Source organism: Garra rufa, chromosome 12, assembly GCF_049309525.1.
Source record: "Garra rufa chromosome 12, GarRuf1.0, whole genome shotgun sequence".
Lineage (NCBI taxonomy): Eukaryota > Metazoa > Chordata > Actinopteri > Cypriniformes > Cyprinidae > Garra > Garra rufa.
Window position 1 is genome coordinate 44,623,830 of NC_133372.1, and position 22,500 is coordinate 44,646,329.

General features: G+C 30.1%; 1 protein-coding gene across 1 annotated transcript in view; it reads right to left on the reverse strand.

Moving 5' to 3' along the window:
- The window catches only part of LOC141347630 (cadherin-7-like), a 56,860-nt gene that overhangs the window by 7,262 nt on the left and 27,098 nt on the right, over positions 1-22,500 (reverse strand). The window contains exon 3 of the mRNA XM_073852616.1: positions 3,912-4,031. Within this exon, the coding sequence (XP_073708717.1) occupies positions 3,912-4,031 (120 nt within the window). The remainder of the gene's footprint in view (positions 1-3,911; positions 4,032-22,500) is intronic.

Here is a 22,500-nt window from a genome sequence, read left to right on the forward strand (position 1 = left end):
CATTTCATTCCCCAACATCATATTTTCAAACCATCAAGATGTCTTTTTTTAATTGCAATAATATTTTCTATAAAATAATAGAAAACAATACTTCTTCGTTTTGACACTTATTAGGCTTGATTTTTATATATAATGATATTACACTCACAGCAGCAACAACAACAACAATAAATAAAAAAATATATATACTACTGGGTGTGAAATATGACCCAGACATGTGTTCATGCTCCAAACAGCACTATTGTGAAATCTTCAACATTCAACATTGAACATTCATCGTCAAACACCTACTTGGGAAAACAAAAGCACAAAACAAAACGGATGCGTGGCATTCCTTGTGGGTTTGTGCAACAAACAGCCGCTCGTCTGGCTGTCTATGTCAGTTTCTTTCTGTTCTTTGCCTCTATCTACATTTCTTTTGCTCTCCGCTGTGGAGTTCTGCATTCCCAGTGAGGAAGCACTAGCCATGGGCAATGTTTGTGTGGCAGAATACATCTGTGTGCTAAAGATACGTGTGTGCTTTTAAGCATCCAGAGCTGAGAGAAGTCACTTTTCACTCTCTCCTTCACTCTTCAGCCACAAAAAGCTGCTGACCTGAGGTCAGATCCATTACAAGTACAGTCTGAAGTTGTGTCCATTCAAAACACTCCAGCTGAAAGACGGTCGAAGGAAACATTCTGGGTAGATTATGGTCAGACACTGAGCAGGATGAACTCAGATCAGATCTTTTTAATATCTTGTTTCTCCTAGAGAACTACGAAATTAAATCGAGAACTTTGCTAAAATCTTAGATGCTTCTCCTAAAGAAAAAACATAGTAATATAATATGACATAATATAATATTACGTTTTTTTGAGCAGCAAATCAACATATTAGATTGATTTCTGAAGCATCATGTGACACTGAAGACTGGAGTAATGATGCTGAAAATTCAGCTTTGAATAAATAAATAAATTACATTTTAACATAATATTCAAACAGAAACAGTTACTTTAAATTGTAATAATATTTCACATTTTTGCTGTATTTTTGGTCAATAAATTTAGCCTTGGTGAGCAGAAGAGATGACTTCTTTAAAAAAAAAAAAAAAACCTTATGAAAGAGCAACATCTGATCAATAAAATCTTCCTCTCGTAGGGCATTTTTTCCATATTCATAGTAATTTCAGCACAACAAGACGCTGAAAAGCCTCTCATTTGAGGAAGTTGCAAAATATATATTATAATACAATGTTTTTTGAGCAGCAAATCAGCATATTAGATTGATTTCTGAAGGATCATGTGACTCTGAAGACAGGAGTAATGATGCAGAAAAATCAGCTTTGCATCACAGAAATAAATGACATTTTAACATAATATTCAAACAGAAAACTGTTACTTTAAATTAAATATTTCATATTTTTACTGTTTTTACTGCATTTTTTGGTCAAATAAATTCAGCCTTGGTGAAAAAAAGAGACGAGTTCTTAAAAAAAGCCATATGAAAGAGCAACATCTGATCAATAAAATCTTCCTCTGGCAGGACATTTCTTCCATATTCATAGTAATTTCAGTGCGACAAGAGGCTGAAAAGCCTCTCATTTGAGAAAATTGCAGAAGCAAATGAGAACATCATCAAACGGTTTGTAGATTTGGAGAGCATGAGATGAGAAGCCGTAGTTCAAATGCAAGCCACTAACACTGGATCTAATAAACTGATATTAATATCAAACTCCTCGACTAGCCTTATTATTTATCCCGTGTCAAAGACTAAAAACCCCGTCCAGGGATTAATGCTGTTTTTATTTGGGAAATAACGAGGTCACGAGCAAAACATGCAGCTCATCTGCTTCCAGCTCATCTAACTGTTCTCAGATCAGAAGGAAGGAACGTACAGAAAGTCCGGCGGCTAACGTGGCACAGGCGAGGCCATTTATCATCCGCTGCTCTCGGGTCTCGTGCCCGCCGGCCCGAAAAAAAGAAATCATTAAAAGTTTAGTGCTAGTTCCCCCGGGACGAACGCAGGCAACAAAAGCTGAGATATTCCCTGGAGATTCCAGTGATGACGGTCCATCTGAAGCGGCTGGACCATGTTTACTTACTCTGCCGCAAAACTCAACTAAAGTTCATGCCAGATGGAAAAAAACATGCTTTATAATTATTTAAGGAAGGAAGGAAATATTTTTTGGAGTATTCAAAGCACACTCATTTATGAATAAAAATGTGTATTTTATACACTATATATCGCTCAAAAGTTTGGGGTCATTCAGTAAGGACATTTTAAACTGATCAAAAATGACACTAAAGGCATATATAGTGTTAGAGTTTTTTGTTTCAAATAAATGCTGTTATTTTTAACCTTTCTATTCATCAGAGAACAGTGGAAAAAAGTATCTTCATTTTACTTCAGTTTTACACTGAGAAATGTTGATGAAATTGATATTATATTATATTGTATATTATATTAAAACATACTTAAAGCATTTAGATTTTTTTATTAATCTTACTTCAGTTTCAATTATAATTTTATTACAAGCGCTGTTGATGAAATTGACATATTATATATTATATTATATTATCTTATATTATACTGAAGCTTATATTATATATATATATATATATATATATATATATATATATATATATATATATATATATATATATATATAAATAAATGTTAATAAATTAATTTAAATAAATTAATATTTATTTAATTTTAGTTTCAATATATTCACATAGAAAACAGTAAAACAGAAAAAAAATCATAATTTTACTGGTTTTGTTTCCACAAAAATATGAAGCAGCACAACTGTTATTTCAGTATCATTTAGACAGTAATTTATATTTTGTATTATATATATACATTTTTACATTTTTATTTAATTTCAGTTTTAGTAGTTTTGCTGCATGTGTTTCTGTCATTTTATTGTATTTTATTTTTTAAGTCTATATAGTTTTTATTTTAGTTAACTTTATTTCAGTTTTATTTTAAATAAAATGTTTATATTATATTATATTATATTATATTATATTATATTATATTATATTATATTATATTATATTATATTATATTATAATTATAAGTTTAAGGTTAAAGTTTTAGTTCTATTTTCAGCTATAATAACCCTGTTTTCAACATTGATCATAATCAGAAATGGTTCAAAAATTCAAACTTGATCACAAAAATAAATTACATTTACAATATATTCACATAGAAAACAGTTACTTTAAATAGTAATAATATTTCATAATTTCACTGGTTTTATTGCATTTTTGATCATATAAATGCAGCCTTGATGAGGAGAAGGGTGTTAACATATACTTTATTTAAAAACAAAAAATAAAAAACTTTATTTAAAATAATTTAAAAAAATCTATGTATGTCTTTTCCAGTTTCTCCATAATAATATTTAAAATAAAAAATAAAAATAAAAAAGACCTAAATCTTAAATCAGGAATAAAGCAGTTTTTTGACATTAAAATCACTTGCAGATGTCATACTATAACTTGGTTAAACTATAAATCAGTTTATCCACTGATTGATTTTTACTTCATACGCTTGCACTCTATATTTCTACAAACTACAAATTTCATTCAACAGCAGTTTTTCTAAATTGCTCACAGGGTTTTTTCAAGGCTTTTTTTTTTCAATACTAAGAGCTGCTGCACTTAAAAACACCTGGGAAAATAACCAACACTGAATTATAGTGCAGTCTATAAAAGAAAGAAGAAAAACAGAAGTAGATTTCAAGAAAGACTGAAGTCTAAAAAATCCAGTCTTCGCTTGAAGAGTTGATTTGTACAATTTCTGAACAAAGTGAGCTGAAAACATAGTGCAAGACTTTCACCATGATGTTTGGGTGCAAATGCACCAATAAAAGAAGTCTCCAATTCATGTTTCAATAGAAAATGATACTTGTTTATGCAACTTACCGGTTTGTCGGTCAACAGTAAAGAATCGTTCTCCTTCCAGGACGCTGTAAACTATCCGAGCGCTGCTTCCGTAGGTCGGATCATCAGCGTCTGAAGCCATGACCTTCATCACCGACGTACCTGCGGTTAAACACATCAATAACATCAGACTGAGCCTCACAATGACAGCAGTTCATCAAGTAAAACGGCACACTCATGGATCTCATTAGAGTCAACTTGCAAGCGTTTAGTTGTTCTTTAAGTAAATGTATTCAGTGCATTTTCAGAGCCAATTGTGCGCGCCTCAACAGCCTCCTGGCTCTCGATACAAAGCACATATTTACATTTCGTCACACGTTTTAACTAAAGCAAAGCCCGCAGCCTATAAAGTTTAATGGACCTTATTCCTGAGGGGGAAATGCAAGCTTCTCGCAAGAAAAGCCTGGTGAACGCAGACAGACGAAGATAAGACACAGTTTTTAAAAGATGAGTTTTCATGTCGCTCCGAACCTGTACGACTTTCTCTCACAAAAGGAGAGTTTTGGAGGAATCTCTACAAAGCTCTTTTTTTTTTTTTTGCAACAACAGCTCACTGTGACCATGTCTGTCAAGCTCCAGAAAGGTAGCATGAAAGTCTTGTGAAGGAATTAGATAACTTTGTGTGAGGAACAGACGGAAATCTAGTTGGTATGAAAATCTGAGCGTGGACGCAGATAAGATGTCAGAGTTTGTCATTGTCAGTGAATAGTTATGTCAATTTTAAATAAATAAATAAATCTTGCATCTTCAGAAGGCTTCAAAATAATGCTAATTGGGAAAAGAAGTATACAAAAAATAAATGAATAAACTGCAATATTGTGAAATATTATTGACTTTTAAATTAGCTGTTTTCAATCATAATATATTTTATTTCAAATATTATTTTCATTCTAATATGCTGATTTCTTATTATTATTATTAATGTTGAAAATTGTGTTCTTATACCTGAAACTAAGAAAACTAGCTTGAAATAAAATAAACATTAACTGAAAAATAAAATAAAATAATAAAAAAATAAAATAAAATTTCAACTAGATCAACTAATTATTTATTATTTTCATTTTGTTTAACATAAACTAAAATAACTAAAACTGAAAAAAATAAATAATATATTTTTTAAAAAGGCAAACAAACATTTCTTCTTATTATTAGAAACGCTGAAAACTGAGTTCTTACACATGAAACTAAGAAAACTTGCTTAAAATAAAATAAACATTAACTGAAAAAAAAAAAAAAAAAAATATATATATATATATATATATATATATATATGTATGTATGTATATATATATATATATATATATATATATATGTGTGTGTGTATATATATATATATATATATATATATATATATATATATATATATATATATATATAAATATATATCTTTTCTAATACCGATAGTGTGATTAATGTTTCTTTAACCAATTTCTTTTTCAGTTTCATTTTCTTTAACAATTTTTTTTTTTTTTTTTTTAAAGGCAAACAAAAGACTAAACATTTTTTTATTGAAAACTGGGTTGTTATACCTGAAACTAAGAAAACTTGCTTAAAAAAATAAAATAAATAAATAAAATAAAATAAAATAAAATAAAAATGTACATTTTTATTGAATTTTATTTTATTTTATTTTATTTTATTATATTTTATTTTAGTCTTTTGTTTGCCTTTAAAAATAAAAATAAAAATTTGTTAAAGAATTTGAAATTGAAAAAGAAATTGGTTAAAGAAACATTAATCACTAATTGGGCATCATTTCTTATTTTCATTTTGACTTATACACTTATTGGAAATGTCAGATACAACAAAAACTAACTAATATTAAAATGAAATTCTGAAGTTCTGTTTATTTTATTATTATTATTATTATTATTATTATTTGTGTGAAAAACTGTGATATCATCATTTTCATGATTCTTAAAAATAAAAGCATTTATTTGAAATAAAAAAATAACAATTAAAAATGGCTTTTACATAGTCACCACTGATTGTAATGCATATGCAATGATATCAAATCAAAAAAGCAATATGCATATGAACGAAAAAAACAAAACAAAAACAACTTTAGTGTCACTTTTGATTAGTTTAATGCATCTCTGCTGAATAAAAGCATACATGTATTTTTTTAAAGAGACGAGTCTTCCTCTTTGTGACTGTATGTGTAGAGTAAAGCGGCGCCGAAGGACTCGAGTGCTTTTATTGGGGGCCGATCGCTCTCAGGTAATTGCTGACAGCTGGTGGTGTCCGCAAAAGGTCATCGTTGCAGTCTTTCACGGAGGCCTGTCACGATACTGTCCGGCCACATAATAGGCCTATGCTAATTAGGTTAATTAACGGGAAGTGTCAGAATCTTGTTTGTCTTCTGTCACGAACGCCGCCTCCCATGAGGGCTTACAGAAAAGGACAATGTTTTATCATTAAAGCGAAGCGCTTTCGCCGAAGCCAAACACCCCGATCTCTATCTGTCTGAAGGCTTTTCGCTTTCTCTAACCTTCCATCCGTTTCGTGGAACAGAAGCAAACATCAAACGCTGGGATAAAACTCGGAGGATATTCTCACACGTTTAGGCGCACTCTTTCAAGTTTAGTTTTGTTTATAGCGCACTATTTTGCCTAATGGAGCTGTGGAGGCAAACTCACCGCCAGATAGATTTGCTGCTATATTAAGGAAACAGACTCTGCGGATCGCCATTCAGCACAACAAATAAACTCCCGACCATTTTCAGGAAAAAAAAAAACACACGATCTTCAAAAGATCACGGATGCCTACTCCGCTCCAGGATAGCTTTGAAAGGCGTCTGCATTGCATTAAAAACATAACTGTAAGATTGCATTTCTCTTGTTAACTGGGAGTGGAGATGCAGAAGCCATTTCCTTTCATGGGATTACTTACTTATCTTAATTTTCCACAGGTAATAATCAGCATGAAGCTGTCCGACGGCCCGCCCTGAGTCCAGCAATGCCACTGCTGAAAAACTATATAAATGCAAATGCTATTTTATTGTGTTTACACTCAACCAGGAATAGGAAGCGCATTAATGCACGGCCTCGGATTCACTAAGAGGTCATTAGATCCTGGTTTATGCATCCTGCGATTGCTCCTGGGAATGAATAAAAGAAAAACACACTCCAGGAGTGGGAGACCATATACAATTAGACTTATACGAATTGGAAACTATTTGCTACAAAAAAGGCCAGTCAACCTGTGCTTTAACAAGGTTGACTTTTTATTTATTTATTTATTTTTAAGTTTATTTTATTTTACCCTTATTAAGAAATGAATACAATTTCAACAAAGTGATAGTTGTTTGTCCATTGTCAAGTATTTTATTTTATTTTATTTTATTTTATTTTATTTTATTTTATTTTATTTTATTTTACCCTTATTTAAGAAATGACACAACCAAAAAAATGGTAGTTGTTTGTTCATGGTTAAGTATTTTATTTATTTTATTTTATTTTACCCTTATTAAAGAAATGACACACACCCAACAAAGTGGTAGTTGGTTGTCCATTGTCAAGTATTTTATTTTATTTTATTTTATTTTATTTATTTTATTTTACCCCTACTAAAAAGAAATCACACTTCCGACAACGATTTTATTTCTTTTTTAAATTTTATTAAATTTTATTTTATTTGAGTATTATTTTTATTTTATTTTATTATTTTATTTTACCCTTATTTAAGAAATGACAAAGTGGTAGTTGGTTGTCCATTGTTTATTTTATTTTATTTTATTTTATTTTTATATTTTTTTACCCTTATTTAGGAAATTACACTCTTCCAACAACATGGTAGTTGGTTGTCCATATGTCAAATATTTTTAATTTTTAATTTTAATTTAATTTTCCTTTTTTTATTGTATCATTTTATTTTACCCTTATTTAAGAAGTAAAAACGCTTCCAACAATAATTTCTGAATTGATTTTAATTGATTTTATCATTATTTAATTTTTTACATTTTATTTTATTTTACCATTACTTAATTATTGCATGCTTCCAACAGAGCGGTATTTGGTTGTCCACTGTCTATTTGTCCATTGTTTATTTTATTTTATTTGTATTTTATTTTGTTCTTAATTAAAAAAAAAAAAAAAAAAAAAAAAAAAAAACATACTCCAATAATCTAAAATGATTTTTATAGTGGCATTTAAAAAACTTTAAAAATGTTTATAATAATGGTAAAGGCTGTAAAAAATGCTTTGGTAAACATCTGTTAACTGGTTAAAGACAAGCTCTTTTACTATGCAGTGAAAAAACTGTAATACATCTAATTTAAAGTAATTTTACAGGGAAATACTGTTAAATGTTCAGACTTTAGAAGTAAAAATGAACAGTCATCTTATAATTCATAAACTTATATTCCATAGATACAACTGACTATACTGTGATTAAACAGTTGATCTTGACGTTCCAGTTTTGTTGATTATAACATTATTTAAAGATTAAAGATGTTTCCTACAATATTCTATTAACTTTATTTTCACTCAAAATAAATTGTTATTTGAACATTTTTTAATATTCTAAGAACATTTTCTCTCAGCACAATGGGGATGTTCAGTAAGTGCAAATAACATCAAAATAACATCACAATGTTCCTAAGAATATTGTTTAAATATTAATAAAGCTCTACGAACGTTCCATAAACACTAGTTTAAGAAGGTCTTGTTCTCGTTTATGTAACTTTTAAAAAATGTAACTGAAGTTCTAAGAACCTTCCCTGTCAGGTCAAAGTACATGCATATGATTCACATCAAAGTCCAGCATTACCATCCGATGCCATGCTCCTGCAGTGTTTTTGTAAGGGTGTCCAGCTTCATTTCCAAAACATAAAAGGGTTGAGTCTGAGATAAGGAAAGGCTGCGGTCTGGAGTGTAATAGTACTGTGTTTGAGCTTTCTGTGTATTCTAGCAAGTGCAAATATTGCTCCAGAAGTAGATGGAAGAAAAAAAAGTGCATGTTTGCAGGCCTTGATCCAGCTCTTCACAGTTATAACCCGTATCTGACACACACACACACACACACACACACACACACACACACACACACACACACACACACACACACACACACACACCATATCCCATACAGCTGCAGCATCCAGCAAGAGTGGGCTGGGAATTCAATATGTGCAACCTTTATTTATTATTTATTTTAGTTTATTTATTTTTTTACTGTTCTTCTAAAATAGCCTAACAAATGTGTGAGAGAAAAAAAGTTAAAAATACACTGAAAATGCTCTTGAGTTGTGCTTGACTATGTCACACATGATATATATATATATATATATATATATATATTTTTTTTTTTTTTTTTTTTTTTTTTTTTTTTTTTTCCAAAGCAAAAACAGATTACAGGAAATATAGTTGATAATAAACTATTCTATAATTTATAAGTGCTGATAAATAATAACATAAATTATATAGACTAATAATAAAGTAAAAATGTAAATAGTTAATAATAAACTACAAAAAAACACAATTTTTAAGTGTTAAGTAAAAACAGATGATAAGAGTATGTTTTACAAGAAAATATTATTTCACTTTTTCTGCTTCAAAACGTCATGCAATTTCTGAGTGAAAATTGTTCTACTTTTTTTGTACTGTAATTGAAACTGTTAGGTTTTCTGTAATATATATATATATATATATATATATATATATATATATATATATAGCTTGTTCAACAGCTAGACATGTTTTAATCATCTTATTAATATGTTTTTAATAAATGATAAATAATATTGATAAATAAAAAATATGAAAATAGTTGATTAACTATTTTATAATTTTTGAGTGCTGATAAATAATAAAAAAAAATCATATAGGCTAATAATAATAAAGTCACTTTTTTGCTTCAAAACTTGATGCAATTTCTGAGGGAAACACCATTTTAGTCAGTGTACTGTAACAAAAAACTGTGAAAAATATATTTATATATTTATAACATATATTGCATATACTTACTTTTTAAATAAATAAATATTATTATTTTTGCACTGACCAAATTATTCTGATTATAAGCACATTATTGCTAAATAATTATTATTAAATAATAAAATAAATAATATTAATAAATAATAAAATAAAACAATAGTTGATAGTTGTTCAATTAAATAATAATAATAATAATAATAATAATAATAATAATAATAATAAATAAAGTAAAAATGTAAATGTTAATAAACTATACCATATTTTTTAGAGTGCTGATAAATAACGAAATAAATCAAATTATATAAATAAATAATAATAAATACAGTCAAAAAAGTAAATTGTAAAAAGCGCTGTATAAATAATCTTGACTTGAATTTACTTAATAATCTATGCCATATTTTTTGAGTGCTGAAATCTTACCTGTTTCTTACCTGTATGATTGTTATTTGCATTTATAACATTGCGTACTATTTTGAAATAAATCAAATAATAATAATAAATAAAGTTAAAAAGAAGTAAATAGTCCATAATAAACTATGCCATATTTTATAAGTGCTGAAATCTTACCTGTTTCTTACCTTTATGATTGTTATATGCATTTATATTGTGTACTACTTTGTCTTAATGTATGTAAAAATACAGTTTATTAATTTGTTTACAGTCATAAAAACTGTGAAAGTAAGTGCAGGACACAACTTTTTAAAATAAAGTACTAGAGATTGAAAAAGATAGTATAACTGATTGGATTAAAGACATTTAAGGTATTGGCCCCTGGACATTCTGCTAAATATTCTGTTAACGAATGACTGACAGTATTGTAATGTTGGGATGAATTATTCCTTTAAGCAGACATCAAAAAGCAGAAGTTTATGACATCAAAAGCCAGCAGACTGCAGATGGATTGAGGCGCCGCTGCAGCAGCCGCAGCAAATCTCCAAATCTAAGCACAGAGGAGGATTAGATATTAATCCCATTTTATTCAATTTAACACCGAGTAAAAGCAGAATCATTTTCATTTTGAATATTTAAAGGCAATCTGTTTAAAATAGACCAGAACGCCCCATTTCTCCTCTCCTCCCTTCTCAGAATGTGACCATTTGAATAAAGCGCTCGCAGCTATGAAACACCTGCTATATCTTCCTCTGATATCCTTCCTTACAGTCTCTCCTGCTTTATTAAAGCGTTGTACCTTGCAGACAGTGTTCACGTTTACGGCGGCCTCAGATGTCATTTTTCTCCATTTATTTTCTTAAAAAAAAAAAAAAAGTCCATCACTGAAGAGTTTTAAACCTTGAACTGAATCAAAACTCCTGTGCAATATAAACCTACTGATAAATTCACTTCATAATGCATTTTATACCTCCTCAATGTCATTTGATGCATCTATACAAACTTTATTGTCAAAATTATGCATTTACTGTCTACGTTTTGCAGTGGCCTCAGCTCTGGAAGTGTTTTTTCATTCATTTTCTCCATCAAATCCATATTATCCATCATGAGTTTTAAACCTTGAACTGAACTAAAGCAGCTCAGGGGTGGAAGATAAAAATACTTCATTCAATACTTCAATACATCCATTTAAACTTACACTCTATCGTATATTTATAATCTAGTTATCTATCTAGACAAGCTTAGCAACTACAATCATGCTAGAAACATGTTAATCATGCTGCTAACTTGTCAGTCATGCTAATGACATGCTAATCATGCTAGAAACATGCTAACTTGTCAGTAATGCTAATGGCATGTAAATAACATGCTAGTCATGTTAGAAACATGCTAGCATATTGCTAATCATTGCTAGAAACATGCTAGAAACTTGCTAGTCAGGCTATAAACAAGTTAGCAACTTGCCAATCATGCTGGAAACATGTTAGAATTGTGCTAATCATTGCTAGAAACATGTTAGAAATCAGCTAGCAACTTGCTAATAGTGCTGGAAACATGCTAGAAACTTGCCATTTATGCAAGAAACAGGCGGGAAACGTGCTAGCAACTTAATAATCATGATAGAAACATGTTAGAAATGTGCTAGGAACTTGCTAATAATGGTAGAAACATGCTAGCAACTTGCTGAACATGCTAGAAACATGCTAATAACATGTTAATCGTGTTAGAAACATTTTATCAACTTGCTAATCATGCTATAAACATGCTAGCAACTTGCTAATCATGCTAGAAACTTGCTAATATAATGCAAGAAACATGCTAGCAACTTACTAATAATGCTAGAAACACCCTAGCAACTTACTGTATAGAAACATGTTAGAAATGTGCTAGGAACTTGCTAATAATGGTAGAAACATACTAGCAACTTGCTAATTATGCTAGAAACATGCTAGAAACTTGCCAATCATACTAGAAACATGCAGGAAACGTGCTAGCAACTTAATAATCATGATAGAAACATGTTAGAAATGTGCTAGCAACTTGCTAATAATGCTAGAAACATGCTAATAACATGTTAATCGTGTTAGAAACATGTTAACAACTTGCTTACAACTTGCTAATCATGCTATAAATATGCTAGCAACTTGCTAATCATGCTAGAAACTTGCTAATAATACAAGAAACATGCTAGCAACTTACTAATCATGATAGAAACATGTTAGAAATGTGCTAGGAACTTGCTAATAATGTTAGAAACATGCTAACAACTTGCTAATAATGCTAGAAACACCCTAGCAACTTACTGTATAGAAACATGTTAGAAATGTGCTAGCAACTTGCTAATAATGCTAGAAACACCCTAGCAACTTACTGTATAGAAACATGTTAGAAATGTGCTAGCAACTTGATAATAATGCAAGAAACATGCTAACAACTTGCTAATAATGCTAGAAACATGCTAACAACTTGCTAATAATGCTAGAAACATGCTAACAACTTGCTAATAATGCTAGAAACATGCTAGCAACTTACTGTATAGAAACATGTTAGAAATGTGCTAGGAACTTGCTAATAATGGTAGAAACATGCTAGCAACTTGCTAATCATGCTAGAAACATGCTAATAATGCAAGAAACATGCTAGCAACTTGCTAATCATGCTAGAAACTTGCTAATGACATGGTAGTCACTTGTTAATCATGCTAGAAACATATTAAACATGCTGGAAAAATGTTAGAATCATGCTATAGCAACATGTTAATTATCTAATCTAATCTCTATAAAGCTTTTACAGCTGCTTTGAACTTTCAAGCTAGGCTTTCTCAAGCCAACCTAAAGTTTGTCTTGACAAACTTACATATTCAAATTAGTTTGGCTTCCTGAATGTATATTAGACTGAGACATCACAAATAAAAAGAGGTTTGAGTCCAGGTTCAAGTCAATTCACAGACTTTAGCTCAGCAGTGGAAGATGAAAATAAGGCTTGATTTGATCAGAAAGCATTGAAAACTACAAAATCAACTACTACTCTCATGATGCATTGTAAAATTATGTAAACAAATAAAAAAATGATAATAATTCATTTTCTCTTTGGGAATTTTCTGTCAAATCTGTCACTAAAGAGTTTTTAACTTTAAAACAAACCAAAGCAGCTCAGAGATCAACCACAACAATAAGGCTTTGATCCAAACCCGAGTTAAAATGGTTCAACTACAAAATATTCTCATGATGCATTGCAAAATTATGTAATGAAATCACAAATGCTGTGCAGTAAAACCCTACTGACTTTTACCTATTTGCTTCATAATGTGTTTTAGAAAATTTTGACCTCTTTTTGTGCATTTAAATGTATTTTAGTAAAAAATTGTGCACTAAGCGTCTGCTTATAACTCAATATAGGCTTACAGTACAGTACAAGTTTAACTAGCCAACAAATTAAACCAAAACCAAACATATGCAAAATTGAATCAACTACTCATCTCATGAAGCATTGCAAAATTGTGTAACAAGTAATTTTCCAGCATTTTCTCTACAGGTGCTTTTAAGAGTTGTTAACCTTAAAATGACCCAAACCAGCTCAGACAAAATACAGGCTTTGATTTGAAAAAAAAGCATGTGAATGTGACTTTAATTTGTTTGACTACAAAATCAACTACTCTTCTCATGATGCACTGCAAAATTGTGTAGTCAAATAAAAAATATGACTGAACTATTCCCTAAAAACGCATGCAGAATATGTTGATGTATTTTTATGCATTTAAATATGTTTTAATAAAAAGTTAATGTTTAGTGGCTTGGTTCCAGAAGTAATTTTCTTGTTCATTCCATAGAGAATAAAAAAAAAAAAAAAATCAAATCAAAATCTTGAACTGAACTAAATCAGCTCAGAGATGGACCACAACAACATAGGCCTTGATTTTAACCAAAAGCAAAATTATGTAATCAAATTAAAAGCTAAAAAATTACTGCATTCAATAAACAGGTTTTAACCTTGAACTGTGACACTTTTTTTTTTCTGTGACACTGTCACATTTCATAAGCCAACAAATTATACAAATGTATATGCAAAATTTAACCAAATTTCCCCAAAATTGTTTTACTGCTTATTAAATAAAAAAAATGGTTGTATTGACTTTTTTTCTCATAATTCAGACTTTTTTACATAAATTTGATACAAACTGCAATTGCGAGTATGTCACACAACTCTGAAAAAAAAAGTCAGATTAGCAGGATGTAAACTTGCAACAGAGAAAAAAAGTCAAAATTGTGAGATAAAAAGTCACTATTACCTTTTTTTATTTATTTATTTTTTAGTTGCGGAAATGGGCTTTCATAACTACTCCTCTCATGATGCATAGCAACACATGACGATATGAAACAATAGGTCTATAAATATTGAATCTTCTTATTCTAACATAAAAGGTCTTTAAAGTCGTGTTTTGGGCCTAAAACTAAAACTAAAAACTAAAGCGCAACATGGCTTTATCTCTTCATCAAGTCTGTTTTCGCTGCATATTTCAAAGCAAAGTGCACACATTGTTGAGGCGATCAGCTTATGTTCTGGTGTTTTCCACGCCTTAGAACGGCTCAGTTTACAGTGAATAAATGCAATGAAATAGTTTAGAATCACAACGGCCACCAGTTATGCTTTATTTTTGCGGCAGATGATTACAGCATTTCACTAGATTTCGATGTAGTAAGACGCCTTTATGTTCAGTTTCCTTCAAAATAAAAGCTCTACTGCTGTTTCCGTCAAAATAAAAGCTTAAAAGTGAAGTATGAATAGCTGACAGCTAGAAGTTTAAATGGGTAATGTTACTGCAGTCCAATACAAAATATCTCTTTCAAATACATAAATTAAGAAAGAAGTGTTGTAATTTCCCTATTGTAGTGTAAAGCAAACATAATATACCTATGCAAAAATTTGTGTTTATTTATTTTGCAGTGCAAGTGTTTTACAATACATAGCTATTACTGTTATTGTTGTTGTTATTATTATTATTATTATATTCTATATTATATTTGTTTGGCTTCCTGAAACACCAGTGCGCATGTAAATTAGACTGACACAGTATATCACAAATTAAAAAAAAGAGTCTTTTTTCTAACTTAAGTTTTCTTAGTTAAGGACATGGGTTGGAGCTCTTAATTTTAAACTCTCAAGGTGCATTAGATAAGTTCATTTTAAAATGCACAACATTTAAATTTTTTTCCAAATCTTTATTTGTCTTTCTTTTTATATCACAATAAATATTGTATTGTGGGATTCATATTGTGATATTATTGTATTGTGAGATTCTGATATTGTTACATTGTTGCAAAAAGTACAACTACCCCGTTCACGATGCATTGCATTGCAAAAAGTACAACTACCCCGTTCACGATGCATTGCTTTGAAAAAAATACAACTACCCCGTTCACGATGCATTGCTTTGAAAAAAATACAACTACCCCGTTCACGATGCATTGCTTTGAAAAAAATACAACTACCCCGTTCACGATGCATTGCATTGCAAAAAGTACAACTACCCCGTTCACGATGCATTGCATTGCAAAAAATACAACTACCCCGTTCATGATGCATTGCATTGCAAAAAATACAACTACCCCGTTCATGATGCATTGCATTGCAAAAAGTACAACTACCCCGTTCATGATGCATTGCATTGCAAAAAATACAACTACCCCTTTCATGATACATTGCATTGCAAAAAGTACAACTACCCCGTTCATGATACATTGCATTGCAAAAAAGTACAACTACCCCGTTCATGATACATTGCATTGCAAAAAGTACAACTACCCCGTTCATGATGCATTGCATTGCAAAAAATACAACTACCCCGTTCATGATACATTGCATTGCAAAAAGTACAACTACCCCGTTCATGATGCATTGCATTGCAAAAAATACAACTACCCCTTTCATGATACATTGCATTGCAAAAAGTACAACTACCCCGTTCATGATACATTGCATTGCAAAATGTACAACTACCCCTGTCATAATGCATTGCAAGATTATGTAATCAAATCAAAAACTTCTGTGCAATATAAACCTATTGACTTGAACTATCCGCTTCATGATGCATTTTGGAATACCTCAATGTCTTTTTTGTGCATTTAGACAGTGTGGCTCCTCTAGAGCTGATGAGCCGTGTCAGTCAACACAGATCAAATCAAATCAGGTCGGACGTCAGAATGCCGGAGTTCAAACCCTGTGACATAACCTTTCCATCGGCCATCAATCAAATCTCTCCGCCACAAACATCCATCTCACAGCACTTTTGTCACACGCAGGCATTTTACGGGCTGTCATTGAACAACAAGGCTATATGTCACCAACACATGTACCTTCAACCAGACGTCAGGATATTCGTGTCATTGAGGGTAATTACAAAGCAGCACTGATGCAGAACTAAAGCTGGAACCTGAAGTCACCCAAAACTTTGACATTGTTCTCCTGCTGCCTGCACTGTTATTTCCTTCTGGAAATGCAAATCTCTTTTGAATACGACGGTGCTGCCAGCTTTGTGTGTCTATTATCTGACACTGGCAGAAACCAGATTGGTGAATCATTCAAAGGGGTTTTGAACATTTCCTTTAAAACTACGGTACGACATCTGTTGCACAACATGTACAAGCATCATATTATTTTTGCATGCATCTGAAGAGTTCTGAAACTATCTGAAGCATAAATATTTAAAGCGCTACTTTGGCTCTCACAACTGGAGGAAGGGAAGAGATGCATTTGGTTTAATTATTCACAGATAGCTTTACTACAAACAAACAAGAGGCAGACTTCGAAAAAAGATGAGATGCTTAAAAACTAAATATTGAGAGAAAACGTCTGTCTTGAATATATTTTTACTACACTGTGCTGAATTGTGCAGGTGGCAGTGTTTTTTTTATTATAAAATTAGTCCTGCATTTTGGGAAAAAAATATCAATGTATTATTAACTGAATTAAATAGCATTAAATGACACAGATATGCATTACTATGCATATTTCCTCCCCCAATTGTTTTATCCACTTCAAAGTTTTTGCTTGCCCATTTCAAAGATCTTTTGATTTCAAATATGATTTCTTAATAATGTATACAGGCTAATTGCGAATGTTTACCTAAAACACCTTCATTTGTTAAAATATAGCATTAATTTATTCATTATTGCATTTGAAAAGAAATTTAAGATTATATGAAGAGTTTATTTGAAAAAAACAGATTTTTTTATTTTCAGAAATCTCAAAATTTTACTTAAAATCAAATAAATCAAAACAACCCAACTGCAGTTTGATTGAGATTAATTGGAACGCACAACGAAAAAATAATATGATTATTTAAAAATATGTTTACTGTTTTTGAAAGAAGTCTCCTCTGCTAAGCATGGCTGCATTTATTAAATAAAAAATACGGCAAAAACAAGAAAACTGTGAAATATTAAAAATGGAAAATGGAAATAAAAGTGATATTCTATTTTTATATGTATGTCCTCCCTGGAGGGTTAAGTAATAAAAATAATACATAAAGAATAAATAATGTAACATACTGTACAAATAAAAATAACTAGTACAGTTAAGATCATTTAAAAAAAAATATTAATAAAAAGATAGAGATAAAAGAGGAAAATTGTGAAATATTACAATTTAAAATAACTGGTTTCTATGTGAATATCTGTTAAAATGTAATTTACTTCTGTAATCAAAAGTGAATTTTCACCATCAATACTTTAGTCTTAAGTGTCACATGATCCTTCAGAAATCATTCTAATATGCTGATTGCTGCTAAAGAAACATTTCTGATTATTATCGCTGTTAAAAAGATTTTAAAAAGTATTTGTGGCTTAATATTAAGTATAAAGCTAAAATTAATTATACAATTTTAAATAATATAAAAAATACATGAAAATAAAATGAATATTAAATATAAATGATATATTAATAATAACAGAAAAATATTAAACATTATTGTTTTTAATATATTAACATTTATTTTTTTTCTGTTCTCTAGATATCACTTACATAAAGTATGCGCACTATCAATAGTGAGGTTTTATTAGACATCATGAATGAGTCTTAAAAGCCATATGATCATTTCATGGAAAATGGTAATAATATATATTTGTATTATAATTTAAAATGAGGTTTTATTTTTAAATGTTCTGTTTATTTTCTGTTATTATTAAAAATAAAGAATGCATCAAAAAAGGAAAAGATTTTAAATATTTATAAATGATATAAAAATAACAATAATACATGAAAATAAAATTAATAATAATTATAAATTATATATTAATAATTATAGAAAAATATTAAACATTACTTTTTTATAATATATTAACATTTACATTTTTTTTTCTGTTCTCTATCACATAAAAATGTATGCACACTATCAATAGTGATGTTTTATTAGACATCATGAATGACTCTTATAAGCGATATGATCCGTTCATGCAGAAAATGCAGCCACAGAATGCATATTTCATAAACCACTGTCAAATGTTGTGAAAAACAAACAAAAATAGACAAAAGATAGTCATGCTGTAGTGATTTCAGGCTAACGTGATTAGCAGTCGGGTGTTTAGCGAGTGTTTTGTCCCTCTCTGCGGCTCATGACTGGGTTAGCCAACACTGAGCATCTATAGTGTGTGAATAATATGCAAACAAATGCGACTTGGCTTGAACAGCGTGCTAAAGGCCATGAATATCAGCGCTAGAGAAAGACAGGAAAAGAAAGAGAGGCAGAAAATGACAAAGGCGGTAAGTGAAAATGAATATGCCCGGGGCTCGTCTGTGATTACTTTTTTTATGATTATTGCTGAATTCTCTCTGGCGGAGTGGTAAGACGGCGCAGCGATCACGCTCAGGCTTATTAGATCAGTTGTTCACACATCTACGCGGCGAGTTTGCTGGAAAGCGACTGCGCGCAACATGTCGTTAAATGAGCTCTGTCTGCTGCGGGACAATTAGCCCCGTTACGTGCGGCCACCCGTTAGCCGGTCACTTACTGCTCTGTGGCTGGAAAATGACTGCAGCTCTTTATGTCAGATCAAGAGGACTAGTCGGGTTTAATGTGAAGCACGAGCCAGGCTCGGCTTACTAGATCCCTGTGCCGTTACTGAACGTGTACACCACCAATTAAAAGTTTGCACATGCCTGAAATTAGCTTTGCAAGTGAGAACTGATACAACTATTTGAAAATCTGGAATCTGAGGGTGCGCAAAATATTGAGAAAATCTCCTTGTTGTCAAAAAAAGTTGTCCAAAAGTTCTTAGCTCTGCATACTAATCAAAAATTAGTAATTGATATAAAAGTTTTGATATATTTATGATAGGAAACTTACAAAATATCTTAATGGAACATGATCTTTACTTAATATCCTAATGATTTTTGGCATAAAAGAAAAATTAAGATAATTTCTAAAAATAATAATAAAAATTCACAACATTACTAAGTATTTTTAGTTATTATCATCAAAGTCTTTTTCGTTTTTTTTTTTTAAATTAATATTAAGAATTAGTTTTTTATGTTTTCTGATTTAAATTGTTGTTATTAAAAATAAAGAAAACAACAGATATTTCCTTTTTTTTTCTTTTGTATTTATTTCCTTCCTGAAGGGTTATGTAATAAAAAAAATATAAATAAAGAATACATAAGGAAAAATAAATAAATAAAAATAACAGTAACAGTTAAGATAATTTCTAAATAATAATAATAATAATAATTCTAAACATTATTGACTATTACCATATATAAATGACAGGGTTATCTTTTGCATATGAGTACAATAATTGTTTTTTATTATTATTATTATTATTATTATTATTATTAATAATTAATATTTAAAATTAGGTTTTACTTTTTATATTTTCTGATGTCTGATTTTAACTGTTATTATTAAAAATAAAGAATAAATCAAAAACATAAAATGGTAATAAAAGAGATATTTTCTTATATTTTCTAAGATATTTATTTACTTTCTGAAGGGATATGTAATACTAAAAATATAAATAAATAATTGGAAAATGGTAATAAAAGAGATATTTTTTTATATGCTTATTTCCCTTCTCAAGGGTTATGTATACAAAAAATGTCTTATATTTTATGATTTCTGATTTTAATTGTTATTATTTAAAATATAGAATAAATCAAAATGGAAAATGGCAATATTATAAATATTGATATTTTATATATTGAAATAATGATATTTTCTTAAGGGTTATGCAAAAAAAATCTAATAAATGAAGAATACATAAGAAAAAATATAAAACCTAAAAATAACAGGAACAATTAAGATAATTTCTGAAAATAATAATAACAAAAATTCAAAACATTACTAAATATTATCATATATCAATGACAGAGTTATGTAAGTATCATTTACATACAATTATATACTTTTTAATTAATATAGTTTTTAATTTTAGTAATTTGATGGTGTTTTATCATTTTTAAATAATTTAGTGCATTTTTGATGGATTGTGTAATAAAAAGAATGCATAAATAAAAGAAATAGTAATATATGGAGGAAACTGTTGGGAAACATTAAGATTTTCTGAAGGATCATGTAACACTGACTGAATTAATGAATCAGGAAATTGAGCTTTGATCACAAAAATAAATTACATATACAAATATATTCAAATAAACAACAGTCAATTTTAAATTGTAATAATATTTCACAATATTACTGATTTTACAGAATTTTTAATCAAATAAATGCAGCCTTGATGAGCTCAACAGGCTTTTTGTGAAAAAAAAAAAAAAAAAAAAAAAAACTATGAAAAATCCATGTAGCAGCAACAGTATTAACTATTATTTTTCTAACAAGATAACTACATATTTAGCTATTTTACATAGTTTGACATTGCTGTAAAAGGTGTTACATACTCTACAGACTTATTATGCAACGTTTTTCCATGCACCTAAATGAAAATGCGCCGCTGAGTTTGTTTGGCCGAGTAACACTGACCTTCTTCCTGAGGCTCTAACAATAAGACCATTAGTGCTCGTTCTGTCCAGGACCTCAAACATAAGCAGAAAACAAACAGGAACTGCTTGACTAAGCAGAGCCGTTATTTCATTACAGCCGCCGCTGTTCGATGTATAAAACATGAAGTCCACACTTCTTTAATGTATAATTTGACTGAAAGGTGGAGAAGCCTACAGGGAGCGGAGGACTCGCTCATATTTCTCTCTCTCTCTTCTGCGTGTCAATAAGCAGCGAGCGCCTGCCGCCGATGTGCTGAGGAAGCAGGAATTAATTTCAATCAGGAAGTTCACAGCCGTGCAGCGCTGCAGTGATTACATTATTGTAACCTGCATTTAAAAATCCTTTATATCCGCAAACACGCACATAAGAGCTGAGGCTGAGGCGCACCTGAACACAAAACACACTGAAAATCATATAACATTGTTGTACAGCGTTATCTGATGCCAATAATGTGGTACTTTGACATGTATATGGTACTTCTAAAAATACTAATGGTACTTTTTTGCTGGGATAGCCACATTGCAAAAACAAAAATTGACTAATCGTCAGGTTTATGCATTTATTTTTGGCTTTTTGAATAATTATAAAGTATTAATAAAAACAGGAGCAAAATGCATCATGTTTTTTGGACATATGTGACCCTGGACCACAAAACCAGTCTTAAGTCGCTGGGGTATATTTGTAGCAGTAGCCAAAAATACATTGCATGGGTCAAAATTTTTGATTTTTTTTTTTATGCCAAAAATCATTAGGAAATTATGTAAAGTTCATGTTCCATGAAGATTTTTTGTAAAATTCCTACTGTAAACATATCAAAATGTAATTTTTGATTTGTAATATGCATTGTTAAGAACCTAATTTGGACAACTTTAAAGGTGATTTTCTCAGTCTTTTTGATTTTTTTGCATCCTCAGATTTCTGATTTCAAATAGCTGTATCTCGGCCAAATATTGTCCTATCCTATTTAACCTTATGACTGGTTTTGTGGTCCAGGGTCACATATGCCATGTCATTGCTGTTCAAAATGTTGTTTTGCAATGACAGTAATTGATCTAAAGGAGAAAACTTGTGAAACAACACAGAGCACAGAGAATGCAAAATGTACTTTCGTTGCGAATCTGAACCAAGGTTATTATTGTTACCTGAAACTAGTACTAAAACCATTTAAAAAAAATGAACATGAACTGAAATTAAATATTTTTTTTTATAAAATAAAATATAAATCTTACATTAAATATACAAATATAAATCTAAG